The following is a 12569-nucleotide window of genomic DNA, read 5'->3' on the forward strand; positions in this document are numbered from 1 at the left end:
ATAATATGGGTTAACTATAAAATTGTCTTGAATTGACCTTGTATTTCAACAAAACCTCCTTGGTGCTTGGTAGAATAATTTTGAATATGAGTTCCGGCGTGGAACAAATCTATTAACTGGCATCATTCAACAAAGGGGTTGGGGTAGCAGTGTGGTAGATGAATCTGAGGATTCTGACTATGCCAAGAGCTCCACATGTATCGTTACTTACCCACTCAGAATTCAGTACAAACTAGAAGCTGTCCAAGAGTGAAGCGCTCATAGCAATATATAGCAATTATGCGGGTGGGTAAACTACACCGAAGCCGCGTAGTAATGTCAATAGCCGACCTGGGTAATGTTTACAACTAGTTGTAGTTGTAATATTTACGCCGTTTTGTGTCGTATTCACTTGCAAAAGCTCTCCAGTCAAGCGGAGAATTCGAATAATAATAATCAAGTATAACAAATATATGGTTACAGAATGTTTTGTGCCCTACCCTCTGCAGTAGGATACCCTGAGTTGCAGAGTACCCTGAGTTGCGCAATGACCTAGTCATTCCGAAACTCCTCACTTTCGCGTGTGTCTGAGTGTGAAATTTTTGTGTTCTATGTTAGTATGGTTATGGTTTGTAAAGTGGCTTTGATCTAGTTCAGTTCAGCCCTGTTACACTGCGACCAATGTGATCTATTGTGATAGCCAATGCTAAGTATAGCTCACTGCTAACATTGATTCTTTTCATGTATCTTATTATGTCTTTTGCAGTGAGCTGACGTATCTCAAATGGTTGAAGAATTGGACCTCCCAAAGAGATGCTACGTTTACGCATTAAAGGACCACATTCAGAGAGAATGTGTAGGGGGGTTTCATCTGCACTATTACAGAATCTACACGCTCTGCAATCTCTGAGACCTAAGATTGAGAGGTGTTTGTTTAATCTGCAGTGCCCCGTCCTGCTTAATATGTGTAAGTTTTCTTTACTTAGCCCTAGTGCCTCATTCGCAGCCTTTTTGTTGAAGGCTTGGATTAGGGTTTTGGAATGGGTTAAGCCTGGAGTGTTGCTCCAGAGTTTAATGCACTCTTGTGAACATGATGTATCAAGGGTTGATTTAACAAGACTCCTTGGGACACCACAGAAGGGTTCAGGGCCAAATTGAGTGCTTTTAGCACCAATTCTTGCAAGTTCGTCGGCGTATTCATTGCCTTCGATCCCAGCATGTCCTGGAACCCATCGAAGTGTAACTGTGTTTATTCCTCCCAGAGTATTCAGTATAGTCCGGCAGTTGTCTACAAGCTTTGACACTGTTCTGTTGAAGTCTATAGCGGACAGAGCCGCCTGACTATCTGTGTGGATATTAATACACTTGCCGACGTAGCCTTTATTTAGGATGGTTTCCGCACATTCTATTATGGCGTATACCTCCGACTGGAAAACGGAGGCAAGATTTCCCAAGTTGACAGATTTGCCAAATTTGGGGTGCTCCGAAGATTCCAGAGCCAACTTTAGAACCTGACTTGGATCCATCGGTATACCATTCCCTTTTTTCCAAGTAATTCGATTGTTTAACCAGTCCTCTCTTGTGGGGAATTCAATACTAAAGTTGCTGATGAAGTCAAATTTCGGCAGCATGGCGTCACTAACCATGTCTAATACAGGACTTCTCAGTAAGGATTGCTCAAATAGCCGCAGGGAGTTTGAGAGCCAGTTAGTCCGCATATGGGTCATTACTCTATGCATGCTGGCCCTCGCCTCCTTTTGTAGATATAGGTTTAGGAGCGGCAGGTTCAGAAGTGCATTTAGGGCTGCTCCCGGCGTGGACGTCATGGCTTCTGTTGTTATCGCGCATGCAGTTTTTTGAAGGCTTCCCAAATTGGCAATAACGGTCGTTTGGGCAATTTTTCTGCACCAGACCACAGAGCCATATGATATAAGTGGTCTTACAATGGCTGTGTACAGCCAAAGGGCCATGTTGGCCTTTAGACCCCATTTTTACCCCGACTACAACTACTTAAGGCAAATTTTGCCTTTTGCACAATACCGTCCACTTGACTATTCCAGGTAAGTTTCTGGTCTAAAGTAAGTCCCAGATATTTTACCTTGTCGGAAAACGGTATAGATCTATTATTCAGTCGTGGAGATATGAGGCCTTCCAACTTCCGCTTCTTGTGAAAGGAACCAGGACAGTTTTGTCAGCATTAACCGCCAGTTCATTTTCTTGACACCATTTCGGATATTATATTAAGCGCTTTCTGTAGAAGGTACGATGGTACTTTGGCTGTCGCCTCGAATCATTATCACTGGGTCATCAGCATAACCTTGAGTGTCAATTTGAAGTTCATCCACCTTATAGAGAATACCATCAATGACAAGGGTCCAGTAGAGGCGAAATGACGCCTCCTTGTGGACATCCTTTTGTGGTCATTACATCAAGAGAGACTCCATGTAGCCTCAATCTAACAATCCTACTTGAGAGCATCGACTCAACTCATTTGACCGTGGTAGAGTCGGCCATTTTATCGGCTAAAGCCTTAACTAAGGCCTTTATGGGTGTTTTATCAAATGCTCCCAATGTCTAGGAAGACGCAAGGCGCAATTTGTTTATCCTCAAGTGCCCTTTCAACCCTGTCTACGAGTTGTAATAGGGCGGTTTCAGTGTAAGTTTTCTATGTTAGTATGTGAAACTGTTAACTAACCGTTTAAACATGAACAAGATATAAGTGTCAGTAATTGATGCTATTAATTTTAAGAACGTTTTCTGTGTCGTCGTATAATAATGCTACTAGCCATGTAGTTACAGATTTTGTTAAAGTATATTTGCTTATTTTATGTACTGATATTTCATTAAATTCACTAAAGTTGTTATAAGTGTATGCCGAATGAAATTCATATGGTGACTGAGCAAAGCCTGATTTTAGTAATTGGGGTACGAAATTTGGTAATTCTATTATTATCACTTGATTTTTTGTATTATAAATTTGGGCCGTCCAGTTTACGTGTTTATCTAGCGAAACAAAGATATTTTATGGTTTTCTCTTTGGATAGGGACACATTACATTTACAACAAGATTGACTGATATTAGGAGAGAAAAGTGTCCGTCAGGATTTTTCTGTTGGAGATATTGAAACACATATATTTAGTCTCAGCGGTATTGACAGTAAGTAAACTATTTTCCAGCCAAGACGTGGTTTAGCTCAATCCTTTGTCAGTTAACGCTTTCACGTCATCCCACTGATTTCCTTTAAATAGCATTACAGTATCATCGACAAAGTAAAAGATACGTCCCGAAGCCAGAGATACCTTACAAAGAGAGTTTATGTAAGCTAAGAATAGTGTAGGGCCCAAAACACATCCCTGGGAAACTCCATAGCCAGTAGTGATAAAATCACTAATCGCATTGTGAAAAAAATGCTGTTATCATTAAGATAATTTTAATTATTTATTACTATTCGTCTAACTCCTAAATTGTCGATTGAGTAAGATAGATGTTAGTTATGATACTTTTTTAAGACTTAAATTTTAAGTTAGTATTTCTTGCAAATTTACATTTTTTTTTCTTTTTTTATTTGTTTTTTGTTTCTTGTTTTATACGACAAATATATGTACAATGTGACATTCTAATGGGGTAAAGAAAAAGCACTGCAAACTACTGATTTACTTTATTCAACGCATAGGTAAGTCTTAACAAAATGTTACGTAAGACAAATAACTGTACTTACTATAATAAATAATACAATAAAACATGTCACCAATTAACTAGGTCCATATTATTATCATGAAGGGAATTTAACTAAATTTGAGAAATAATTTTATTTATTTTAAGATCACATACAATACTGCACTCGGCCTTCGTTCAATAGAATAAGTTAATAAAATAATAAGTTACAATTTAACTATCTAGGTACTTAAATGATATATAATCTCTTTGTTTTTCGTATTTTATACATAAAAATTACAAAGGGCATAGAAAACTAGTGAGTTAAGGAATAAAATTGTGCTATTTGAATGCGAATATCATTATTATTTAGTACTAATAAAAATGTGTTATTTACGCACGCAAGAAGTTATTTGGCGTAATCAAATTTCATAAAAAAAGGTATTATTAAAACTAATGAACGATTATTATACCGCATAATTTAGTTAAATAACGAGAAAATTTAATATCATTAAAAAAAATTATACAATTAAGAGAGTTTTTTTTTTTTTTTAAATTACGTATTGAAATTTATTTAATTCTCGTCCATTGGTTATGGTTCAGTAGACATATGAGTTACAAGAGGTTTGGTAGCTGAAGTATGATACAAATGGTCTAGTTGACCAGCTAACGTTAGGGTTAATTTGCGTGACAGTTTGCGCGCGCATCGTAAATTTTTACTCTGATAATTTTTCGCTAGCGCGCCAAAAGAAGTAGGTATATCAACTTCAATAATCCGTAACATTATAAGTAACAATAATTTCGAACGATCCAAGACAATAAAATTCAATAGTGAGTTGGGGTCATTCATAGTTGAATATTTCTGTTTCTCTGATTTGTATTCATTTGATAACTGTTATAAAATGAATAAAGTATGAATTCATTTAATAAAACAAGCCCAGCAAAAATATCTTAAATTTACTTTTATCAGATAAAATACTTTTAAAGGGGACTAAAACGATACCTGACAATTATAAATTATTTGATAAAAATTAACATTTAGTGTATTATGTTTTTTTTAAATATTCAAATGTGAAATTCATAACAGTTTTCTAGATTGGGGTATCGAGAAATAAATTCATGTATTAGTAACAACGTTATAAAAAGACATTGGTTTTTTAATCTTGCAATATTAAAAGTAGATTATATTATTAATAAATAATGCCGGTTCCTTTTTGATTGAAATAGGTATGCTTGCTACAGATTCTACCATTTTCTCCTATTTATTACTGATATAATAAATAATATTGGGTAACTAACATAATTATTATACTGGACGTAAAAGTGACTATAGTGATGGGGTCTAACTACAGCCTAAAATGATATTCAGTAAGTATAAAGTGGTTAATAAATAATTATTCGATGCGCCATTAAGATATTCGCTTCTCTTCGTTGCGCTATCTGTGGCCATAGACAATGGAGACGACATATCATCTGTAAAATAAAAAATAGAATAATTAGTATTAATAATGTAATTGCGTTTGGGTCATGTTTGCACTCCTGTTCATCTTAACAGATTAGGCATTGTATCTACTGACATGTGTGAATGTGAATCCGATAAATGTGATCTAGATCACATTTTCTTTTCATGTTCTCTATACGACCGCTCCTCATTCCTGAATGATCTAATATCTCTTAATGTTCCTTTTCCTACCTGTATATCCTCTCTAATTATGTATCCATGTAAATTTTATAAAATATTGTCATCTTTCATTCTTCAGAATCATATTAAAGTTTAAATATTTGTAATGTTGTGTAAGTAGCAAGTATATATGTATATTTATGAAATTTTTAATATCCGTTTCAATCCTCTTTCTACTTATCTGATCCTTTCCCGTGTTCCGTATCCTTTTTTAACTTAGTTTCCCAATCTTTTAATTTACGTTATTGGCAAAAAGTAAACGCTATTGCCAAAAGAAGAAAAAAAAAATGTAATAAAACCGTAACAAGACTAGGCCTTACCAAATATCAAGTATGCAATTTGGTGTTTTAAAGTAATAAATGATCGATCAAACCAAAGAATCAATACAACTTTTGTTGGGCGACCTGAGCGAGGGTCATCTTTGGTGGATGTTAATTCTAGCAAGTGGAAACCATGATTATGGGTACCACAACGGCGCCTATTTCTGCCATGAAGCAGTACCTAATGTGTAAGCATTACTGTGTTTCGGTCTGAAGGGCGCCGTAGCTAGTGGAATTAATGGGCAAATGAGACTTGACATCTTATGTCTCAAGGTGATGAGCGCAGTTGTAGTGCCGCCCAGAATTTTTGGGTTTTTCAATAATCCTTTGCGGCACTGCATTGTAATGGACAGGGCGTATCAATTACCATCAGCTGAACGTCCTGCTCGTCGTCGTCTGTCTCGTCCCTTATTTTTATTAAAAAAATCGCATTTACCATACATATATTCTTGATTTGACTATGCCTGCTCAACACCCTTAACAAAATCTAAAATCTAGTTGGGGTTAGCTCAGGGTTAAGTCAAGTATTTTAGTTATAATATTTTATTAAACACTCACATTTTAATTCCAATATATGATTTTAAAGTCCTCCACCACTCCTCTCCACACTAATCTGCTTCTTCAGGATTTCCTTCTCATGATGCTCTTCCTCCATTTCTGCCATCCGCGCGAATCTCGAGTACGACACGTGGCCAGATTTAATGGCTGACATCATCTGCACATATTGTTATTGTTAAACAAGCGGAAAGCTCATTTTGTTGACTGTAATATGTAGAGGTTTTAATAAATTTCAAGCAATGAATTTTTTGGCCACATAAAAGTAAAGAAAGGTGATATAATTTTATTTACATTATTGTGTGTTGTAGCACAGAATAATATACTTCCAATTAATCAGGATATCATTTATAAAGTTGTTCTAAATACATGAAAAGATTGAATTACTTTCATAAATTTCTATATTAATATTCCTTTAAGAAAAAGACTGATTCTTAGACTCTGTGATTGTATGATTCATTATATCAGTCTTAGGTTAAATAATCTATTCACAAAATACATGTGCTTGAAAATTAATATCCTTATATTAAGGAATGGTCTCCGCTGCGCTCCAAAAAGATACCGTTGGCGTATTCGCAAAGTCGCGAGTCAGTCTCGAACAATGTGCGACGTTGACGTGCCACATGTTCTGTTAAACATTGCTTATAAATGAAACTAAAATGCCGATGAAATAAGAAAGTCACTGGGATCACATATTATCAGTAAGCATTTTGTATTTAATTAATTCCAATGTAAAATAACACGAACGTATGTAAAAAATTTGAAAGATGCCATTGAGTGTCAAGATGCCACGAACACATCTAATACTTAGTTCCCGTTATAGAAAGCTATTGTTCTTAGATAGTGCGGTATTTAGTTGGAGCGCAGCGGAGACCAATCCTTAATCTATGTTGATATCCATGTTATTATATTAGTTTAAAGTATAAACCATGATGGAGTGTGCATATATTACACAAGTAGTGCATTAAACTTTAAAGTTAGTTACAAAGAAAAGCGAATTCATGCATTTGTGACATACAGTTATAAGCGTGTCAAATTAAATATTACATGCAAATAGGATGGAATAACATACAAAATAACCATTGCAAATCAATTCCTTATAACTCCTAAGGAATAATTTAAGGCACTCAATAGAAAATACTTCGATTTGTTTTGCTATTCTATGCTGTATCTGTGTAAATGAAAGTGTCCGTCAAAATGCGTTAAATGAGGGTGGCGCTACAGTAGCATCAGGGTAGATTTTAAAAGAAGCGCCAAATATAAAAATGCACGTTTCCCTATAATAATTCTGTAAGGATATATTTAATATTATTCTGTAGAACGTAAGTTGTTGAAATATTCAATAATTCACTACTTTAGTCGACAATGATATTAAAATTTTAATTCGGCATACTTCAGTTCATCTACAATTGCTACATTCATACCATACCCTGTGCCTACACTAGCACCATTGCGGAAGGTTATTGAACTGTTATTTACAGAATAAGCAAGCACTTTTTCAACTTTTCTCCCATATGAGATGATTCTCCTTGCCTCTACGCTCCATAATTACTATACAGTACAGAGTAGCACAGAATACACAAGACCGGTGAGAGGCTAACGATATCCAAGCTATTTGAGTTTTCTTTAGTGTTATTTCCGCCAATATTTGTCTTTAAACAATTCGACACGTGTTTCGCTTCTAGTCTCGTGCCAGATTTTGGCGACTCAACATGTCCTGAGGATGCCTCGTGTAGAGGCGAAACACGTGTCGAATTGTGTAAAGACAAATATTGGCAGAATTAATACTAAAGAAAACTCAAATCATTTGGATAATTTTGTATATCAGCAAAGTAATGCCTACTTCAATAAATTTACGCTCACAATATTTAAGATGGCCCTTGCCGATCCTGTTTCTCGTCAACGCGAACATGGTCGAAAAGCATGTTGTTTCATTCCACGCATACCGCCAGTTGAATACAAGCAAGAGAAAGCGATAACATTAACAAAATACCTTACAAATTTGTGAAACAAATGTTTATCGTATAGAATCTCCGTTACATACACGAGGTTCCTATCGCAAAGTTTTCGTTACTATTACAATTTAGGTCAAGTTTGTGCAAAAGCCGATATTTCGAGGGTTATACTGAATATGTTTCTAGAATTTGTATCTTCTGCTTCGATAGAAACCTAGATACAATGCATAAGATACCTATCAGTAAAAATGTTTTTAAGAAAGATGCGTTAGAACGCCATATTCACGTACAAGCGTTTGTATAAACAATATGACCGGTTAACCGCTCTTAAGGAGAGTACTCGAGTTTACTTGATTCTCGTTATATGTGATAAAATAAGGTAATTACTTAATTTTTGAACATTTATTTCAATATACAAAGTGTGGATACATAGCCGCTGAATGCGCGATTCTTTCGTTAGGTGAGCGTAAGCATCGACAGGTCCGTATGTCCACCCTGCCCTTTCCTACTTCTGCGCACCGCGATTAGATTGTAATCCGTGCGTCCGCGCGATGACCATCCGTTACGTAATTAATTACTTTATTAGCGGTTAAGTTTACTACGCAGTCAATTATTTATTTTTAATGTTTTTGTTTTATAATTGCTAAATATCAGTTGTTAGAGTCACCCAGTCATGCTGTATAAATAAAGTATAACTGTTATGTATTAACTAATAAGAAATTATTGTGTTATAACTGCGTCTGTTAAAGTATAAAATAAATTAAAAAGAAAGACGTGTGGCACTCGGGGACTGCCGCGGTAAAGCTATTGCATAGCATTTTTTATCAACTTATGCAATTATAATTATTTATTTATGTACTTTATGCAGTATTTGTTTTTTTGATAAAATTAATAAAAAAAAAGCAAACGGGAAGTGAGTAAAATTTAACTTGCAAGATTTGATTACAGACAGACAACGGGACAGGTGAAACTAAATAAAAATGCTTATTATAATAATAAAAATGAAAAAAATTATAAAAATCAAGATGTACCCCAGGCTCGAACCTGGGACCGTCTGCACAAAAAGCATACGTGATAACCACTGTTCCACGGCAACTGTAATGATCGTGCCGAAATATATATATATATAGATCTAGTAAGTAAGTGTTAGGTTATTTTCGTTACGGAATTTTTGGATTCGGTCTCCACGCTCAAGGCCCGAGATAGAAGCTATGCAATAGCTTAAAAGATATATAGCGGTACAGAAAAATATATTACGAGCATGCACAACAAAACAGCCTCGTATTGAAACAGACGCAATAGAAATATGAACCTGCAAGTATTCGTCGAGTTCGACTTGTCCATTCATGTTAGTGTCGATCTCTTTCAATATTTCGTGCAACTGTTCGCCGGTCACTTCTTCACCGTAGTTCTGTGGAGAGCTCCAATATTGACGACAAAGCAAAGACAACACAATATAAATAGTTGAATAAATCCAAACGCATCTCAAACAAACTTACAATGATCATTAATTGCTCTGAAATATCGAAGACTTCGTTAAGTCCAAACATCTTTACCTTTTACAGTCGGTGTTCAATATTTTAGACGAAAAGGTAAACTTATTTCATTACCCACGAATAAAACTTAGAGGAGATACAAAAATAATAATAGTTTTGTTTGTTTTTAAACATGAGTTTCTAAACTTTTTAAATACGCCACATGGCTTGAGTAGCTCTCAAATTTACCAACAATATAGGTTATTTAAAATGCTAATTTAATATATTAAATTGGTTAATGCAGTAATGTTGCTTGGACTTAATATTATATTAGTTTTTCGCTAACTAAAGATTATAATTGACTCCAATTATAATCAAGCTAATATTACAAAAAAAAAATTACTTTATGGTCACCATTTGAGTTGCGTTCGTGAATTCAGAACCTATTTTAAACATAACAACGTATTTGATGTTAGATCTGTATTTTTACACAAAATTCGATCTTAGTAATTTTGAACACCATATCCCATGTGAAAGCGGTGTCTAACTAACATGTAACATGTACCTACTCGTTGTCCCACCCATGACGTCATCACTCTACCTGTAGGTAATCTTGTATTTCCAACTGTCCGTGGTAAGTAGCGTCAATTTCAGATAAAATTGCACTAATTTCAGCATCCGAAGGTTTTACACCCATACTCTAAAAGTTACACGTAAAAACAAAAGCAATATTAAAATAAAAAAATCTACTTTAACTCAAGACGCCATATTTTTCAAAATTTTTGACAGTAGGTAATTAGGTGATCAATTGCCCAACAAAAATTAAGAAAATGGTGCTTTAGTAGTAGTCACTGCCCAATATTGAAGGATTTTTATCATATTATATACCCAAAAATCATAATATAACGAAACTAACTATAGGTGACACACACAGTGGAAAAATTAGGTACTTTGTAGTAATTAATTAATTAATTAGCGTCTGGTGTGGGATGCGACTTGTGTGGACACGCTAGCCCCCTCTAGTGCAGCGGCGAAAACTGCCGAAAACCTAAAGCGGAGGACATATACATCACTCAGTGATGGATACATATTTGTTCCCTTTGGGGTGGAGACGATGGGTCCTTGGGGTTCATCGGCACAAAAACTCATAAAAGAGATATCCAGGCGTCTAACCGATTTAACAGGTGACCCAAGATCTGGTACGTACCTCTGTCAAAGGATAAGTTTGGCTATACAAAGAGGTAACGTTGCCAGCTTCATGGGCACCTGCCGACAGCGTTCTTAATGATATTTACTATTTGTAATTAATTAATTTTATTAAATTATTTAAGTTTTATTTTATTATTTTTTGTATCAAAAATTAAATTAATTATTAAGTCTTTTGTAAATACTTTGTATAATAAGGTAATGGCCGCGGGGTGGATGTTTTCGCGCGCTGGGTTCGCTTTATGCTTACCAACGCACAAAAACATATGAGACTGAATATTTCTCGAGCTTCTTTTGAAGTATTACAACAAGATCCAGTGCTTTTCTTTGATCGATTTATAACCACGGACGATATATGGCTTCACGATTATGGTCTACAAACAAAATTACAGTTATCTGGAAGATACCATCATTTGCAAGTTTGAGGCGTGTCGTTCGACTGGAAAGTTCAGGCGCTCTCTCTGGGCTAGTACAGAGTTGGACCATGGTGCTATCGTTACTGGCTCTTTATATGCAGAACAAAAAAGCATCGTCCATAATCACCCGACTTAGCCACCAGCGATTTCTATCTATTTACAAGGCTGTAGATTTATTTCAAACGACAGATATTCGAAGAAGATAAAACTGAATTCTCTGTTGCACAGGATCTTTAAGGTGTACAGGATACTTTGTCAGGGGATGTTTAATATTGCAATTCAGCGGCAGGAATCAGGTTATACATCAGAATATTTAAATCTTTTTACATATCTTATATGACCTTCTTCGTTTAAATCTTTTTTTCACCACGAAAATACATTAAATTTCTTAATAGACTAATAATTATCACAATTGCCGACGATATAATCATATTTCAACATTGTTACCTTAAGACTTCTCCTAATATCGTTAATAGACACATATCCCTTCCTGTCCTTGTCGATAATCTGGAAACGTTTGATGTACGTCTGAATTTCATCTTTGTTCAGGTTGATGGGGATCTTATCACGGCTGGCTCTGTTCACCATTTGTCCCATCTCGTTTGCCAGGAAGTCAGCGGCCATTTTCATTTGCCTCTGAAAACATAAGCTTTATAAAAACAATTGATCACCAAGATTATTACACAAATTATTGAAAGTGATTGGGGATATTGATCCTTTTTTAAATATTACACATATAATCCAGATGCCACCTGCTTTAAATGCTTCACTGGATCTGAGTAAGCAGTAGTAAATAATAGTATGAAGACGTGTCACCAAACAGTTACCATAACTTTTCAATGTCTAATCTTCGCTTTGTCGATTACCTTTTACCGCATGGTTGCGTTTGGAGTTTGGAGTCAGCTATTGTGATGTTCGCTTGCGATTATCGTATAGAATATATTCATCACGTCACAATATCAACGCCTCCAAAATCCCGTCTTTTTCGTGCCGGTTTAGCATGTTAAGACAGGACCTGTCTGTAGGTCAGTTGAATCATGGCAAACTCATTTTTCAAGTTTTTATTTTATTTTATCGATTTGATGCAAATGGGTCATCAATATTGTGGGTGAGATAGCCTCAAACCATGCTGCTAATTCCTTGGTACTTTGAGCGTGTTTCTACCATCGAATTAGATTCATCCTTAGTTGCTGGTGTTTATCATTCTTCTTTCTTCAAGTTGAATGTTTCGTTGTGTGGTGCGATCTCTACCCCGTCTCCTCACCAAACAAAGCATTGATATTGCAAACTATTGCTCCTGCGTGGAAATAATCCACGTAAGATAAGA

The 12569-nt window shown here is 35.4% G+C and overlaps 1 protein-coding gene across 2 annotated transcripts in view; it reads right to left on the reverse strand.

Annotated features, from left to right (window-relative positions):
• Positions 1-3623: 3623 nt before the first annotated feature.
• LOC126969214 (glycerol-3-phosphate dehydrogenase, mitochondrial) overlaps positions 3624-12569 on the reverse strand; it is a 45614-nt gene continuing 36668 nt past the window's right edge. The window contains exons 13-16 of one of the 2 annotated variants that reach the window (XM_050814550.1): positions 11690-11878; positions 9458-9556; positions 6194-6350; positions 3624-5107 (exon numbers count right to left, since the gene is read on the reverse strand). In XM_050814550.1, the coding sequence (XP_050670507.1) occupies positions 6216-6350; positions 9458-9556; positions 11690-11878 (423 nt within the window). In that variant the 3' untranslated portion in view covers positions 3624-5107; positions 6194-6215. Of the gene's footprint in view, positions 5108-6193; positions 6351-9457; positions 9557-10221; positions 10321-11689; positions 11879-12569 lie in introns of both variants that reach the window. The other variant, XM_050814548.1, reaches the window with a different exon arrangement.

The sequence above is a fragment of the Leptidea sinapis genome, chromosome 17, assembly GCF_905404315.1.
Source record: "Leptidea sinapis chromosome 17, ilLepSina1.1, whole genome shotgun sequence".
NCBI classification, from domain to species: Eukaryota; Metazoa; Arthropoda; class Insecta; order Lepidoptera; family Pieridae; genus Leptidea; species Leptidea sinapis.